Source organism: Pempheris klunzingeri, chromosome 1 (assembly GCF_042242105.1).
Source record: "Pempheris klunzingeri isolate RE-2024b chromosome 1, fPemKlu1.hap1, whole genome shotgun sequence".
NCBI lineage: Eukaryota > Metazoa > Chordata > Actinopteri > Acropomatiformes > Pempheridae > Pempheris > Pempheris klunzingeri.
The window spans coordinates 7,981,096-7,999,179 of NC_092012.1; the positions used below are offsets into that span (position 1 = coordinate 7,981,096).

Below are 18,084 nucleotides of genomic sequence, written 5' to 3' on the forward strand. Positions count from 1 at the left end.
CAGTCAGCAACTGTTTGGCATTATGTTTAATTTCATAGAGAAAAGTATTGCTGCTGATTTGTGTTATTAGAGGTCATCCAATGACATTCGCTCACTATCAAACCAGTTCAACACGTCACATCACAGGCCTGCCTGCCACCTACAGGCAAGGACAGTAAAAAAAGAAAAGTAAAAAAGTAAAATTCTAAGTCTTGCAACACCTACAGACAAAAGGTGTTAGAGCAGATGTTTGTTCTATGTATACTCACTGTCTCTTATGTCTGTATTGTGGGTTTTATAGTTTGCACTATGTCCCATTTACGATTCATATAAATTGGAACATCATTGGGTCGCAGTAACCTCCAGTGGATACCAAACACTCCAACAATCATTTTGTATCACAGTAATTTCATAATTATTTAGCTTGAGGCTGTAAAACATTAAATGGTGTTTTTTTTGAAGATTTTGTTAGTGAATGTATTTTTGTTTTATTTCACACAGGATTCAGATTGTGCTTTTTTAGGCTCTTCACCATTAGATAATTTAGCCTAATTATTTGGAAAAATAATTTAAGAGCCACAAGGTCCATGGATAAACAACATAAATAATTATTTCAAAATCAAGTTTGTAATTGAAATATTACAAATGAAAATAGACAAAACCTTATCCTTTTATAGGTTTTACTCAATATTTTCGATATCTGTGTTATGACAGTTATATTACCCTTTGAGGTGTTCTGATACAGAAAAAAATTATCCAAATAAAAGTAGAAGGAATTCATAGTTTGGATAATGGAAAACATCAGCTGTGTCTAAAGAACAATTGTTCTATATCAGGACATCTCATAATGCATTATTGCAAATTTTACAAGCAAGTTATCTCTGTATAAAAACCAAATGCCATTCTCTGTGAACTCAACTAATGCTAACTTTATGTATCGGTCAATCACTCGTAATTTGTAGAGAATAAATGGGAATCAAAATTATAACCCCTCAGGTAGGATAGGAGACAGGATTTAGTGCAGAAATGTTGTATTGGAGGAGTGCCTAGTCAGCTTTATAGTTTATAGTTTATCCAACCAAATAAAATCAAATGTGAAAACAGGAAGGCACATGAAAACCAACCAAGAGTTCATTTGAGAGGCAACGTGACACTGAGCGTAAACTACAATCCCAGTTAACTGGTTCTAATACAAACTGACCATATCTGGATAGAAGACACTAGGTTACCACCGATTAACCAAAGAGGTTTGGTCATTCAATATACATTCTAATCAATGAGGTGAACAAAACAAAATCAATGGAGAAAATGGGCTCTGAGACTACAGGACCAGCCGTGGGGTGTCTAAGTAGATGTCACCACAGTTGCAGCCAGGCAAATGTGCTTGTTTTAATTGTGCTGCTGGATCCATGAGTCACGAGAATAGCGTGTTTGTCCTTGTTATTGTATTTATAAGCCATAGAGTCAGTTAGATTGGTGGACAAGATGGACCTCTGAGAGAGTGTGTAATAAAAAACAAAGGCCGACATTGATGGATGGCTAGGTCAGCGTGTGGCTATACAGAGCTGAGGTGCTGGTAACATCCAATTGAGTCTAAATGGCTCTGGGTCATAAATGGGCTAAGAGGTTAAAAGGTGGGTGGTAGTGCTTTTCACATGTGATAAGCCTAATATAAGCTGGACCAAAGGGTAGAAGCTGAAGAGAACAGAGAATTGGTTTGTCTGGAAGAAACCTGTCCAGGCCTTTGGTGCGCATGTTTACAGTATTTCATAAAGCAACATTTGTTGGAGCTGACCAAAATCACTAAAGTACTCATTTTCATTTTGCTTTATAAAAAAAGGCTTTCCTAATCAGAACAATAATGTAGAAAAGCAGTCAGACCAAAACAAAAGTGCATATTTCCCCACAAAAATGTGCTTGCTAAAATAAAAACTGTCCCTTGAAATTGGTCAAAAGAAAAAAAATAGACGTCAACACACATCAGTGGAGCTTGATGTGTCAAAACACATTGTTTTCTATGCAAGGTCGCACATCAGTGGAATTTGACAATCAATGCAATCAAAGCATGTTGTGGCCACAGAAACCTTCCGACTATTTCTTCTGTCTGCATGCATTAGCAGCTGACTTTATGGTTTCTTCAGTTCATGTTTGAAAGCTAGACTGGTGTAATGATATGTAATCAATGCATCTTTTGAACCAAAATAAGGAAATTGGCAAAATAGTAAAAACAAAACATAGCAAAAACTCCCATCTTTTCCCATGAAAATATCAGCTATATGACAATGATGCATTACCATAAAGAACAACTTGTTTTATATCCTGTCATTTTACTCAAAGGAATTCTACTGTAAACACAGGTGACTCATACGGATGTAAACATTGTGACTAATTAAGACAATTAAATATGTTGGAGACAATTAGACTAACTCATTCGATTGTAATGCCCTTTTCTGTTGCCTATGTACACAAACAAAAACAAAGTTTTGGGTCCACAGTGATTGGGACAGACAGTAGATTAAGGTGATCCTTCCAACTTCGACTATTCAAGTTTATCCCTTTAGACACCAAACTGGATAATCTCAGCTTCCTGTCAAGACCCTTAAAAAAATCCCACCATGATAAAGCTTTTGTGAAGACAGAGTGCAGATTTCTTTTGATGTACTTACTGTGCGTGTTTTAAAATAATTTGCTTTTGGCATTAACTTTGTAAAGAGAAATTTATAGAGGAGAGAAGAGGACTTGATACAAGTTGTAATAATTGAGGGAAATTGTTAAAGTGAAAAATCCAACCAAACTGAAAACAAGGTGACACCAAGGGAAGGGCGGTATTGAATGTTTTGAGCTTTTTTTCTTAACTGTGACAACATAATTAAAATAAAAAACAGGAGAGCAATTAACAGTTACTGATGAAAGTTTCTAGCAGCTGATGTCAAGGCCACCAACACAATTAACACCAATTTTGTTACAAATTCATGATTTTGAATTTCCTCTTGCTTTAATGAGCAAGTTGAAGCAGGAAGGCACCCGAACCCCGGCTTATAATAGGCCTTTTCTGTTTAAGAAATAAAAACACTAACAGATTATATTCATTAATTTTTCATGGCAGAAGGTGATTAGTGAAGGTGTTCTTTAGATACCTTATTAACATTAGCCATGCCTGCACACCATAGGTGGATTTTCAGAGAATGCGTCTAATGACAGCTAGTACTACTACAGGTTTGCTGGCAGTGCATGTCTGAAAGCTTTATTCAGAATTATGTGTTATGCTGGAGATGGGGCACATGGAGTCAGAATGGACCTTCTTCCAAAGTTTGTAGAGGAAGAGCCTACGCAGAACATGACTGGTGCTGATGAAGCTCCTGCTGACACAGCAGAGAGGGACAGGCAGGCCAGGGAGGATGCAGCTGTGGTAGTTTTGGAAGCTTAAGTCCAGTTGTAGGGTGTGGACATATGAGAGGCTTGGACAATGACTTATAAGCACTCTTGAAATGTCTGAAAAAACGTTTGTTGATGTATAGAAACAGAGGCCATTGCCCTAACTATCATCGGCAGGGAGAGGAAAGGTTGACCTAAACTAGGACATTTCTGGAAGGATGAGGGAGTAAATGAAGTAGTTCCTAAACTGGATACATTTCTGTCCTTTGTTCTTTGGAGGCTCTACAAAATTGATACAGTTGGACAAGAAGAAGATTAATGACAAGACTGACTGGAAATTCAATTTTGATTCAGATTTGACACGATTTAAACATTAAACACATTAAACATTTATTACTAAATGTAAATAAATCTAGTCATCTTAATTTCCAATACCAAAATAAACAGAACATAACAGCAGAAACCAATTAACAATAATACACGGCACAACTTTTTGGCAAGTCCACAAGGATGCATTTTTCACAGAAATGCTGCCAACTGGGTATTATGCGACTTAGCCTCCATGATCAGATTTATTTGTCTACATGTAGCATTTAAAAACGCTATCTAAAGCTTTTTATGAGATGTCTGTTTGCATGAGCTAGCCTCACTCTCTCTGATACAATACGAGTTAAGATAATCTCAGAAAATGGTATCAATCCACTGTAGTGCAGTGGATTGTGCCTTTCAACAGCACGCTAATATTTTTTGCAAACATACTGAGTAGATTTTGCCACTTTTACAGTGTGAGTACACTACATACTCCAAACCTGATTAAAATTAGTGTGTGCTATGAATTTGGGACACGGCATGTGTTCAGGGACATGCTCATGTATGTTTGATCTGAAATTACATGACATGACATTAAACAATCTGCAACACCAAAACAGCATAAATAAGTGGGCTCATTTTCTTTAACTGTATTTTCTAATCTTTTCCATTAAAAATTCAGCACCAAAGCATATGGATTTCTTTGCAGGGCTAAATTGACTGAGAAGTTGTTGCGCTTGCAATATTGGCTTTCCCCAGTGCAGTGTAACCAGTTCTAGTGCCAAACTCATTGGCAGTCTTACTCTCCTACAACTATGAGAGATTGGCTCTTGAATCTATCTCTAAATCATAAAACAGTGAAAGGCGTTTGGAAAGAAAAGGGTGAAAAAAAAAAAAAAAAAAAAAAAGAGTGTTGAGGATTTGTGAGATAGGAAATTTACTGGATTTGCTGGGGACTCTGTGAGGCAGACCACTCTGTCAAGTCAAGGTTAGTCTGAGCAGTGATCAATACTTCAATCTCAATAAAACAGCTCAATAGCAAAAGGATTGATGACAAGGAGGAAACACAAGGTGGGGAGAAGAAGAATACAAGGAGCAACACAAATGCCAACCTTGTCATAGCGATAGCAGGGCAGTAACACATTTATCTAGCAAGAGAGGATGGAGCTGTTCCATGGTGGCAGGTAATGTGCTGTACTATAGACAGATTAAGTCAATTGCTGTCATACCTTACAGCCCCAAATCAATATCATATATGTTTGCAACCTTCAAGCCAGAATAAATAAATGCAGGTGCAGACACCAACCAGCCTGATGGATGTCACACCAAACACAGAGATAAATGGACAGATGAAGGAACAGAAGAAGGCTGGTAAACAGTGGAGTACCCTTCAGAGAACCCTACTGAGTGATGTGTTTAATTAGCGGCAAAAAAACATGAAAAGTCAAGAATCGCATCACAGTCATCAGTCTAAAACTGGACAATAATTGAGACATTCTTCCTTGATATTTGCACAGACTCCAACATTACTGAATAAATCTTTCAGGCTAACTCACGTGCTTCAGCAGGTATCTCTTCAGTGTCGCTATCAGTTATTGTGCTGTGGCCTTGTAATGTTGGTGTCTGAATGTGAGAGCCAGCAAACACTTACTTGTAAACTGTGCCTCCGTTTCCATGGCCTAGCTGCTCTTGATAGTGGATATCTTGGGCATTTATCTGCAGGACAACACACACACATACAGGTATACAACAATGGTACTTAGATGTTATAACATGAGAAGACATGCAACCAGTGGATGATATGTGTAACTACACAGGTGCGAAAGAGAGAGACAGCGAGAGGTGGGGGGGGCTACATTGTCACTGGAGGCTATAAACAAGACGAGCATTCAGGTCACTCCAAGTTCAGCAACATAAGCAGTGAAAACACGGGGACAGAAGGAGGAGGAGAGATCAATACAACATTTGCTGTCCAATTTATAAAAGGACACTGTGCTTGGGTGAGTGGGGGGGGGTGACTGATGTAAAGTTTAATGACAATTTGTTTGCTGTCGCTGTTCCACTCTACTTTGATAAAAAAAAGTGTCACAGACGGGTAATATAATGTAGCCTGAGCTAACATGGCTGGCCTGAGCAAAGGTCTCGTCCTCTTGTCCATTTTGAAATTACCAGTCAAAATGTTCCTGTAGATCAGTGAATGTCCTAATAAACACAGCAACTAATCTTGTAGTTTAGTAGACTTAGTTAGAACTAGTGATGAAGAATTACTTATTTAAAACAACAATTAAAAAAATAGAATTGAAACCGCACTATAGCTAAGTTCATCTATCAATCCATTATCTATACCGCTTATCCTTCAGGGTTGCGGGGGGACTGCAGTCAATCCCAGCTGACTTTGGGCGAGAAGTGGGGTACACTGTCAGTCAATCACAGGGCCAACCAATAGAAACAGACAACCATTCACACTCACTCCTACAGGCAATTTAAAGCCAGGAGGAAGCCGGGGCGCCCGGAGAGAACCCACACATGCACAGGGACAACATGCCAACTCCACACAGAAAGACCACAGGTTCAAACCTGGATTCAACCGTCTTGCTTTGAGGCAACAGCAACAGTGCTAACTGTGAGGCAACAGAGCTAACCACTGCACCACCATGCTGCCAATGTTTTAGTATACTGCTCAGTCATAGTTTGAGCGCATGTGAAGACAGCATTAGATCTGTGTATATTTCTAAAGGTGGAGTAGGGTAATGCTCTGCCTGTGTGATGATACCATGTGGACAACAGGGAGGAAAAAACCTACTCCTCAAGTTCAGTAGATATAAAATTACACATCCTCATGTAAATGTGGAGTATTTCATAAATAAACTGGACAGCCATTAAACATTAATTTCAAAAATATAATTTCACAGTTATATTTATTGTTGGTCCCGGTCTTGAATTTTTGAGTTGAGAATAATTATATTTCAAATGTCTTCTGTTAATAACTCAATTCTAAAAAGTACATCATGTTAATATATTTTTTCCATATTTTACATACTTAAATACATTATAAACTTTTTTACATAGCCATAACCAGAGGCCCAACACCTTAATTCTAAAGCTAAAAAGTCATAATATATATTCCTGTTTAAGTCATGTATGTCATATAAGTGATATAATGTGCAACTGCAAAATGTTGGTAAAAACATCCCCAGAAAATCAAAAATCATCCAAAATGGCCAGAATTTTGTGTCCAAAGAAAAGTTCTCTAATTGATTACCTCCCCAGTACATGCTGCATTGGAACACAAACTGTTTGTGTGTGTGTTGCTCCGTGAGGTTGCGGACTTACAGTGCCCTGTCAATAAGCCAGTTTGTGTGTACAGATGTCCATTTGTACTGTGGCTGATATGATATCAATGTGGGGCTGCCAAAACTAATTTTGTGCGGGCTAAAAAAGAGGCAGGCATCACCACATAGAAGGAAGCATGTATGCACACAACTCGCACCCTCCCGTTCACCTCAATTGATTAGATAACACAGTGAGTGTAGGGAGTAAAGGAGAATGAGAGAAGATGGATGAAGGCATGGAGGAGAAGGGAGAGAACAGTTCTATTAGTTCACTGTGTTACAGCAGAAACCTGAGAGGCTGCTGGTTTAATTGTCTCCCTGACACGCTAGCCACTGTGTGTGTGTGTGTGTCTATGAGAGAGAGAGAGAGAGAGAGAGAGATGACTGTAGCAGGCTTGATCCTAGGAACCCATAGACCTTTTTCTCCCAGAGCAGCACAGTGAAGAGATAATAACAAATACACACCCTGTACCACATGCCCACAGTTGGCATCACAGAAATAGGGGAGCCAACCACTATGTGACAATGTGCTCTAGCGAGTGGAAATTAGGTGCGAGAGCAGGGGCAGTGAGATAACAGCGGTCAAATTCTACTTAAACCTAAAACACAGGCTCACCTGTCCATTTGTCAGGATCCTCTTCAGCTCAGCAGATGATTTTTTTAAGCTGGAGGAAGGAACAGTTGCACTGACGTAAGTATCACAGACATCTTTCTACTCATCTATTAACCAACCAACTGAAGTTTATTCCAGGTAGCGTAACATGCTCCTCGTGCCCCAGCAGACTCACCTGTTGTTGGCCATGGAGTCTGGGACAGCATGAGTGCAGTCATTGGCTGGGTTAGGTCTTGTATTAACCTGAAAGTGCGCAAACACATACACACAAATGTGAAAGGAAAAACACACACGCGCACACACACACACACACACACAGACTTAGTGGTCAAGGCCACAAGACAGGCAGACAGACAGACAGACAGACATATGGCCAGACCCCCTAATGAACAAGAACAAAACACATGCTCTCAGTTCAGCCTGAAGGTTAATTGCCTTTTGTAGGAGAGAAGGGAGGCAGGCAAGAAGAAAGGAAGAAGTGCCCACATAGAGGAGGGAAAGGATGTCAGACAGAAGAGGGAAAAAGAGAACAGAGAAGAGGAGAGGAAAAAATATGTTTTCAACATGCAGCAATTTGTGTTTGTTATGTGCAAACAGTCAGATTGCTCTCTGATCTTGAGGCTGGTTTTCTATCTAATCAAATCTGTGGAATCCTGTTCTGAAGTTAAAATGAGTCTCACCAACTCTCTAGTATCTTGTGGAGGTTCCTGGCTTTGGGCCTAGTAAGCCTTGAAGGCAGATGACTGAACCCCACCACCCAAAGCTTCTGACAACACTACTGAGGAATGTGTCACCGAGGTTCAAGTGCTTAAATTGTTGGACCAGTAAAAAGACTTCTACAGAACTTTGCTTAAACAACATGAAATAAGCTTCAAAACTTGGTTACAGATCACAGATGATTCTTCAAACAGGGGGGACTTTAATAGGAATTCAATAGGAATTTGATGATTTTCATCATGATTTGGGGGGTTAGTCCTCGTGTCACAACAAACTATCTCCTTACTCTTTAATACAGTCTAAGTCATTGTTATGTTTCATGTTGTAATATGGTTTGGGCGAGATAACTCCTACTACTCTCCACAAACTTTTGGTCGAATGTAAGGATTGTAACTTAATATATCTTCATCCTCTTTAATTTCTCACATGCAGTGGTTAATATTCAATAAGATTTAGTGGTACCAAATCATAGAATGACTTTCCCCACCTGGCAAACACTGTTCCTCTATAAAATGTTACAAAAGCTGCTTAAAAGTGGAGGCTTCAAATAAGACCATGGGGTTTTGTGCCTCTCCCTATACTGTATATTAATTGTTATCTTTGTCATTTGTGTGTATTTTTTTTTTTAATTATACAAGGACATAAAAATGGCTTAAGGCTAGAGAAAATGAGGCAGATGAAGCAGATTTGGGCAAAGGCAAAAGGAAAATAAAGTTGCGACATAAAAAAAAAAACTTCATGCCTCACTAGGGACATTCGTTCGTTTTATCTATTCATCTGCATCTATGTTTACTCCAAAGACCTCAACCCAGATAACGTACACAAAAGAAGAGACAAGACCCTGAAAAGGGGATACTAAAAATAACTCTTTAATTGAGGTCAAAAGGCCGGTGTGTTGGGTCCTCAAAAGCACAGGGATTGTCTCTTTAATTAGTGCCCAGGAAGACCTAATTTAAGCAGTGCACAAGACTCCCCTCAGCCAATTACTTTTACATTAAAACAGGAGAAAAGAGGAGAAAGATTACCAAAGGACGAAAGGTTTTTGGAAAACATCATCTTCTCAAAACAGACCCTTGACCTTAAAAAAAAAACTGATATAGTTCAGTAGTTGTTATCAAAGCTCCTCAGAGGATACATTAAATAAAGCACTTTTAGTATTGGGGGGGTTGGGCAGGGGGCATTTTACTATTGAAATGGAGATGGATATAATATGGATCATCTGGAGAGATGGAGGACGTGTCAAGTCATTTAACCCATGGTAATTAGCAATGAGTTTCAATAGCAACATATGCCTAACATAAAGATGGGAAAGTCTGTGGAAGGCCATTTGTAAATGGCAGAGGGGGGCTTGTAATGACAATTTCATGGTTGAACAAAGGCATCTTCTTACTGACTTAGATTTTGCTCTAACCAACGCTGATGCTCCTCTGATCATATGGAATGAGAGGATCATAATACTCTGGAGGGGGATGAAGGTTTCGGCGTAACACCTTTCTCTTACATGACTATTCCAGCATAAGAAACAAGAAGGCAGGCAGACAGAGACGGAGAGAGACAAGCCCTGCGACGGCCACAGCCAGCCATCCCAATACATATAGATACATGAGGGGAGCACGAAAATGAGTGAAAGAAAAGGAGAGCCTTGACTTCAATTGACATTTCAATAAGTGGAACACAGCGTTACCAATCCATTTGCCTCAACTTCCCTCCCTCCCTCCCCTCGTTCTCTGTGTAAGGCAGCTGAAACAATTATTGAGATAGGTACCTTCAGGCCATGTATGTTCCGGATCCCTGGAGTCTTGCCGGCTGAAACAGTAATTGACTAGATTGTAGAACACATCACTGGGCCATTTACAAATGTGCTGAAAAGGAATCAGTTCTTTATAAAAAGGAAAAAAAAAAGATGAAATGAAATGAGGGTTACTTTGAAATTAGTTGTAGACAAGAGAGTGATTGAGATGTTGGGCTCTTGAGACAGCTGGTGGTAGGTAGGCAGGAATAACAGAATCATACAGTTGGAGAAAAGAGAAAGAAAGAAAAAACAGACAGAATGAGAGAGAAAGACAGATACAGAGTAAAGGAGAGAGAGAGACAATGAAATGTTTCATCACTTTGCCCTCGGGGCCTGTTAGAGGTTTATGTATGACTTTGAGTGGTGAGAATATTATATATATATATATATATATATATATATATATATATATATATATATATATATATATATGAATAAAAGGTATGTATAGAAAAAGCACTCATAGTGAAAACCAGTTCAGGAAGAAACCACATAATGTCAGAGATCTTGGCAAGGCTTAGTCTGAACACAAGCTTGCAGTTCCAATGTCCTTGGAGTAAGAGAAATGCAGATTTATAAATGACTGTCAACACAATAATAGAATGAGCTGCTGAATTTTAATGTTGTCCAGAGGCTACATTGTTCCTTCTAGCCACCAAACGCTCCCATTTTGTGACTGTCTGAACACAGCACAAGTGATTTACCTAAATTTCAGTTCAAGTGTTTGACATTTTGTGTAGTAGTACGCATGAATATACATTTAAATTTAGCTTGCGATCAGTTGTCAACACATTAATTATAAAGATACATTGAGCCTTTCAGCATTACCAATACATGATAAACTGTGACAAGTCACTCCGTACCTCGTGGAAAAATCTGTAGAGGGTCCGGCAGCAGTCCATTCATGCGTTGCTCATTCATTGTGTTGCAGTACTAAAGAGAAAAAAAAGACAAATAGTTGAGAGAAATAGTGGTCTGAAGTGATAATTACACATACGCGAACTTATACATCGTTTAGACAGCCTTCAAAGCTTCATCTATATAGCAGAATAAAAGTCAAACTTAACAATGTAAAACTGATGAAGAAAAGCCATGGTAAATTTGAACAACACTGACAAATTTAGAACGTCACACACACAAAAACGTTTATTTAAATGGCATCAGAATTAATCCACAATGTTCCCAAAAATGTGAGCATGCTGTGCTGAAATCTGTTGCTGATGAGGACCAATGCCCTGTGGGCTTGTTCTGAAGGAGTGTAGCATTAACCCTTTTCTCCTCCAGGTCAACAGCTCACCAAACACTCATATCCTACAGGACCAGCACATGCACATACACTCTGGAGCCTCTCACACGCTTGCCAAGGCAACGCAATAATTGATGTTTCAGTTAACCAAACCATCTGTTAAACTGTGAACATGAGCGTGTGTGTGTCAGTGTCTGTGTGTGTTTGTGTGTTTTGTTTATGCCCCCTCCTTTTTAAGGCTTCAAACCAACAGAAATGAACAGAAAGACCTTACTGAAGACGCTGTTAGAGCAAGTGTGTCCTTATGTAGTCCAAATGTACATGTGTTCATTGTGTTTAATTTGCAACCTGGTATGAACTACCAAGTCATCACTGCGATATGTAAATTTGCTCTCTCATTGTGGGAGAGGGAGGGAGGGAGGACGATGGGACCGGCTTGGATGGGAACGGATCAGAATGGCTACCCAAGTGGCACAGCTGTTATTAAAAGGCCTATTTATCACTGTCAGGTCCCTCCTCGCTCCTAGCCCTCTGCTTTCGCCCTCCAGCGTTCTCACTAGGCCACATCTGAACAATGGGCCTAATACCGAAAAACATGTTGTGTGTTGAGGATGTGGGGGGTTCGGGCTTCACGTACCTTTAATTTTCCGCTCAGATAGCTTATTGATTAAGGCTGCAATTACCAACTAATCTGTAGTAGGTGTGTTATTAAAAGACATTCTCCATTGTTGGCCAATAACTAAACAGTGTCCGATCCCAAATACCATCGCTCAGCCTTGAGGGACAAGTGGGAGAGCGAGAGCAGAGAGCGGGGCTCATCATCATTAGCAGACTAAGGGGAAATGGGAGTAAGAACGGTGGAATTAGAGCCACTACCTCCAGGGGGAGCTGAGCGAGGAACGGATGAGGTCACATGTTTTTTTAGCACCTGACACAGGCCAGTCTTTAACTTTGAACCGGGGCGTCTGTCTTTCAAGGTGTCGAACAATGATTAGAGATGCCTTGAAGACTAGTGGGTCTCACAGGAGCATGTAGCAATCAATGTTTTCACTGATGGGGGGATACTTTTCACTATAAACGCCCTCTGCAGACTGATGTTAATTAAGTGCTGAATTTGAGCATTAATTTTGCTTTGCAACAAGGAGCAGGACTTTTGGCTAGGCAATGTTAAAACTTTAGAGACTTAACAATAAGAAAAAACACTGTAGAGAAGTGACAGCATATTTAAAAGTCTGTTTAGAAATGTATCATCACAAACATCCACATACACAGAAACACAGGCACACACAAGGCAGCCATGAGAGGCTCTAATGAATTATCCCACCTTTCACCTAACATGCTGGTTTCCCTTTATTCCTATTAATTTCACATAATGGCTGTCTGCTCACCTGGAATTAACAGCACTGAGGCAAAAATCCACTGGGGTCTCTATGGAGGCCAAATGGCAACCACAGCAAACAACCACAACAAGAAAAAAATCCTCTATATGCAAATGCAAATGCCTGCTGAGATGCATAAACCTTGCATAAGACATTTAAAGTACTCAGCTAGTGTAAATTATGTTTTAGTGAGCCCAGTATTTTCCAGGTGATCAGCAGCTTTTTGTGGGCTTGGCTGTCCCACAAGGAGCAGAAAGCCATTACAAGGCCCCGAGATTCGTTTGCCAAAAATTCATTGTATAAATAGCTTTTGAAATTTGTGGACGAAGCAGTGCAGCGTTGTGGATACTACATATTTGTGCTGGGCAGAGTGAGGTGCAGGTCAGGGTCATAAATTAATATGCTGCCACAACACATGTCACATCATCTGAATAAAGAATGCTAGGACAATAAGCTGCCATTATGCAGTACAGATGGAAATAATATTGGTTATTGTATATGTACTGAATAATGTGATAAAGATCAAGTTAATTGACATTTTATTGTAAAATATTTGACAAGATAAACTGATGGCACATACAAAAACAATGATGGCTCTAATTGTAGCTTCGCCACTATTTAAAAATACACATGTACACTTGCAGCTATTGTTGATATTTGGTTGATCATGCATCAACGATGAAAGTACCACAACCTTTTCTTCAAAAATCCTGAATTATTCAGGAATAATTAAGTTGTTAAACCATATAAAGATGTAATTTTAGCATAAAATACATAAAATAATAATGGTGATATAAAAGCACCCAGGACAGAAAGTTCCTGAAACCTTATTGATACAAAAATACTTTTCACAAAAGCTACTCCCATTCAAACAGGACATGCAGCACAGACGGACAGAATCGCAGAACAGCCCCAAAACATGTCAGCTGGATTTGTGAATAATAAAGCTGGCTGAGGTCAATACTTTTTCCATCCCTGTTTCACAACGCTCATCAGCACAACAGCTGTCTCTTTTTGCTTAATCACCCTGCTACCCTATGCTACTTAATGATTAAAAAGCAACCACAAGTGAATGCATGATAAAAATGGACAAAAAACAAGGAGTGTAAATTGTGCCTGTGGCTCTAGCAGCATCATTGTGAGCTGATGGGGGGTAAAAGACATCCACAGATGAAAGTAGATTTTGAACAATTCTGCAGCCCAGGGGGCCCGCTCTTTAATGAGGCAAAACTTTAAGTACTGAATAATAAATAATAAAAATTGACAGTTCATTTAGCTTTCAGTGTACCTCGTAGAGAAACACATTACACGCCATTACTCTTACTGTCCATGGCATGAACAGTAAGTATGGTGGAATATGAAAATACAACACTAGGTGGGGGAGCTGAACGAATAGTGGAAGTACGTGTGTGTATGTGTGTTGCTGAAAGCTACCAATAAGCTGGGTTTTACCTTAGGTTAAATACAACTGGATGAGGCTCTATGGCTTCAAAGATCTTTATACTGTAGTTTGCTGAGTGGCAGATAAAGACAATGTCAATGTAGAGGTGGAAGCAAGAAGTCAAAATCTTTCTTGTCATCAGCGTGTACCTCTGTCTTCTTTCATTTTTTAACAGATCACTGCTGCCCCATACACAACGTCACAGTGTGTTTTTTCTTAACTGTTAAAATTCTTCTTTTTAAAAATACAGTATCTGATAAATAGCCCTGAGGTGGCCACTTAGAGAAAAGGGTTTTGGTGTCCATGGAAGTGATCCTGTTATTTTGAGATCAGCCACTGCAGTAAAAACATGTGCAATGTTAAACATTTTTCAAACTGTTCTTGAAATACCTATAAACTGATAAACACTGACTCAAGCTGACAGTTTGAGTTTTATGTGCCAAGATTATGAGAGATCTCTCTTTAAGATTTCAGCCCAATGAAAAGGGAGATGTTCCAGTTACTCTTTCCAGCCAAGTAAAGTTTATTTTATTTGTACACCCCCCAAAATCAAAAAAACTTTCCCCTCCCCTTAGAGGGCTTTACAATCTCTACAACAAAGAACACTTTATATTCATAGACTTGATTTGGATCAGAAAATCTGCATGCGCAAACATAAAAAAGAACTTTACCAAAAAAACATGTGAGAAACCTTCGAAGGAATAACATGATGTCCAGACATGCAGTGAATGTCGTATATACACTGTAGACAGAAGTGACAACAGTGAGGTCTGTCCCTAGGAAACTGCTACAACACAAAATACAATCCTATTATGCAATCTGCGCGATGGATGTGCGACATGATCATCAGTTTATTAATTTATATACTCACATATGACAACATGGCTTTGAGCTCTTCATCACTTCTCACAGTGATTCTGTCCCCCACCTCATCTTCATCTACAAAAAGACAAAAGCATCTTAAAATTTGGATCGTAAAACTTTTTAACTGGATTCATTTAGGGTTGGAAGATGCAATTAGTCTACTGTACTTGTGGTATACAAAACAAACACAGTTAAAACAAAGTGTAACACAGTGAATCAGTGTGTAACTGAATTTAGAATTATATCAACAACCAATACTTTAAATGTTTTTACAAAACTTTTGATGCAACTTATTCCATATTAAACGAAACTTAAAGGCAAAGTAATCTTTGTCAGTGACTCCTTTGGAAACTGTACAGATCATTTTGAGATGTAAAATGAAAGAAAAGCATCTGTATGGTTGCAAAATATTGGGAGAAATGAATGCAAAGAGATCAGAGATAAAAGTTTATGTATGTTGTAGAAGTATCAAAATCTTCACACTCACCTGTTATATCCAAATTATTAACATAACAAATACTACGATATAATACATAAGCATCACTTCTGATTACTTTATCTGCACATAAAAATATAGTTGTATATTTTTAGTAGAATACAGAGCAAGAGAACAAAGTAAGTAAATCTTATTCAGTAGGATATACAACAATCTAAACAAATTGTATCAACCACACTAATTTGATTCACATTGATGAGCAGGATGCACCTAACTGCTTTTTCAAGCCGTCTACACATAAAGTAACTATATACTGCACATCTAAACAGATGATACCTTATACAGGACCCCCATACAATAACATGGGGAGTTTTGACTAATAGTATTTTAACTAGGACGTGACTTTGGGTTGTATAAATAATCGTGGCCAATGAGGAACACAGCATAAGTCACTCAGAGGGTTCACATTACTGTGATCGTTCAGATTTTGAGGTCGTCAATAACTTGGATTATTAGGCTGTGACTGCAGAGTCCCTGTTTTAGCAGTAAAACAATACAAAGGGCTGAGGGTGAGGGGCAGCTCCTTCCCACATGCTGTGACCATGATGAATTCTGCATCTCACTGAACAAACTGCTGTTATTATTACTATTACTCTATATTAGGGCATGGCTGTCCCATTTCTTTTTTTTATTTATTCATTTTAAATCGGCTCACTTTCTATTTATTCCACCAAATTTGTTCTATTTATGGTGTCTTGTGCATTTTCTTCCTGGTCTTTACTGTGGTTATTATGGGTTCCGGGAAATGTTATGTACAACCTGTACAGGAATAACAACAATACATCCTGATACTTTATACAAAAGTGAAACAGACACTTACATTCAAAGGCCGTGACAGTGGCTTCAGGCATCACATCTCTGATGGCGACCTGAAATGTGTTGGCAGAGTGAATTTTAACAACAGAGGCAATAATAAAGCACAGAGTTAAAAAGTGGACACACATGCAGAGAGCTTAGACTTAAAACTGAGCTAGAAAGACTGTAAACATTCACAGATATGTATAGGTGGGGTCACAGTGCTGTGAAACTGAACTGTTCAGAGTACATTAATAAGGCTCAGACATGTTCACTGAGGAACCAAAACTGTCCAATTCAAACTGTGTGTGTCGATTCACTGTACAGCTATTTTTAAATGAAAACTGCTGACATGCAGCTGAACCAGGAGTGACATTTAGCTAGTTAGCTGTGTAGCATTTTACAGACTCACCAATAAGTCATTGAAGTTCAAAAGAGATGGACAGTCGACGGATGAGTCCATGTCCCCAGACGGCGTTTTTATGCGGATAACTATCGTCTCAGGGTCCATCGCGCAGATGTTATTTAAACCGAGTACGAGCATAAAGAGGAGCGATGAAGCCTCATAATAACACTTGGCTGGCTGGCTAAGCTAACGAGCTAATTTCCTGCACTGGTTCGCTAACGACACAAGCTAGCATCCTGCTCAGTTCAGACACTTCTGTCAACTGATGAAGGGATTTAAAAACGTTTAAAAAACAGTTGAGCTCATAACTGCTTGAAAGTTTGAGTTTCCGCTGTAAACTTTTGCCAGCCTGCTCTCTGGGGCAGAGTTTAACACTGTGTTATCGCGGATTTTTAGCCATGTAGCTAGTTTTAAGGAAATCACAACTGCTCCAACAGCGTTTCCGAATCAACATCCGCTCGGGGCTTTTCAAAATAAAAGCCAAAACATTGCACCTTTTGTTATGAAGCAGGTAACCTCGCAGGTACAGCAGGTGCTAAAGATATTGTGTTACAACGAAGAAACTGCACTTCTAACATAAGAACGACTTATGAATATGCGTAATATGTTATCAAATCAAATAGTCGACATCATTATAGAAGGGGGATTTAAAATATTTAAAGCTTTTTTGTGTCATTGTTTTCCTCATTCACTGCAAAGTCAAAATGTCATCCTTGTGCTTTGGACTAGAAAATGTTAGACTGAAAAACTATGTAAAGAAAAGAGCATACAGGCAGCACTGGGTGGCACACTATGTATGTGTACAACTCAACTTTCAAACTCAAAAAGAGATTGTTAGACCGCTTTTGCTGTATCTTACTTGACATTGATGTGAGAGTGAGTTTGATTGGAGTACAATTTTGGGCATTCAACATCTTTCTGGGGGTATAAAAGGCAAGTGTCTAAGGGTTAATATTCTTTTGACCTTAGATCACAATTGTAAATGTTCAATACAATTTAGGATATGGCATGAATGGTCCTGACTTACAGCTGTAGAGGTAAAAAAATTGACAAGGCTCCTCATCCACATCGACAATTCACCTACTCTTATTTTTCAACTCTTTCTAACAAAATGGGAGGTTAACAGAGGAGGATGTGCCCTCATGACCACTGCTATTCAAGTATTCAAAGAAGTTTTTTACATTAATGCAGTAATAGTATTTAAATGTTTTCACTTGGCATTAGTCATTAGTGTATAATTGAATGTCTTTTGAAGGCTGACCTTCTCTATCAGTTACCATCTCATTTAAAGGGTTAGGGAAGCATTCAAAGGGGAAAGGTAAAATACTGAATCTATCAAT

At 38.9% G+C, this 18,084-nt stretch overlaps 1 protein-coding gene across 1 annotated transcript in view; it reads right to left on the minus strand.

The window, feature by feature from the left end:
* map2k5 (mitogen-activated protein kinase kinase 5) overlaps positions 1–17,165 on the minus strand; it is a 57,636-nt gene extending 40,471 nt beyond the window's left edge. The window contains exons 1-8 of the mRNA XM_070832819.1: positions 16,751–17,165; positions 16,364–16,412; positions 15,055–15,122; positions 10,981–11,050; positions 10,091–10,131; positions 7,784–7,851; positions 7,612–7,660; positions 5,315–5,379 (exon numbers count right to left, since the gene is read on the minus strand). Of these exons, the coding sequence (XP_070688920.1) occupies positions 5,315–5,379; positions 7,612–7,660; positions 7,784–7,851; positions 10,091–10,131; positions 10,981–11,050; positions 15,055–15,122; positions 16,364–16,412; positions 16,751–16,882 (542 nt within the window). The 5' untranslated portion in view covers positions 16,883–17,165. The remainder of the gene's footprint in view (positions 1–5,314; positions 5,380–7,611; positions 7,661–7,783; positions 7,852–10,090; positions 10,132–10,980; positions 11,051–15,054; positions 15,123–16,363; positions 16,413–16,750) is intronic.
* Between the last annotated feature and the right edge of the window lie 919 nt (positions 17,166–18,084).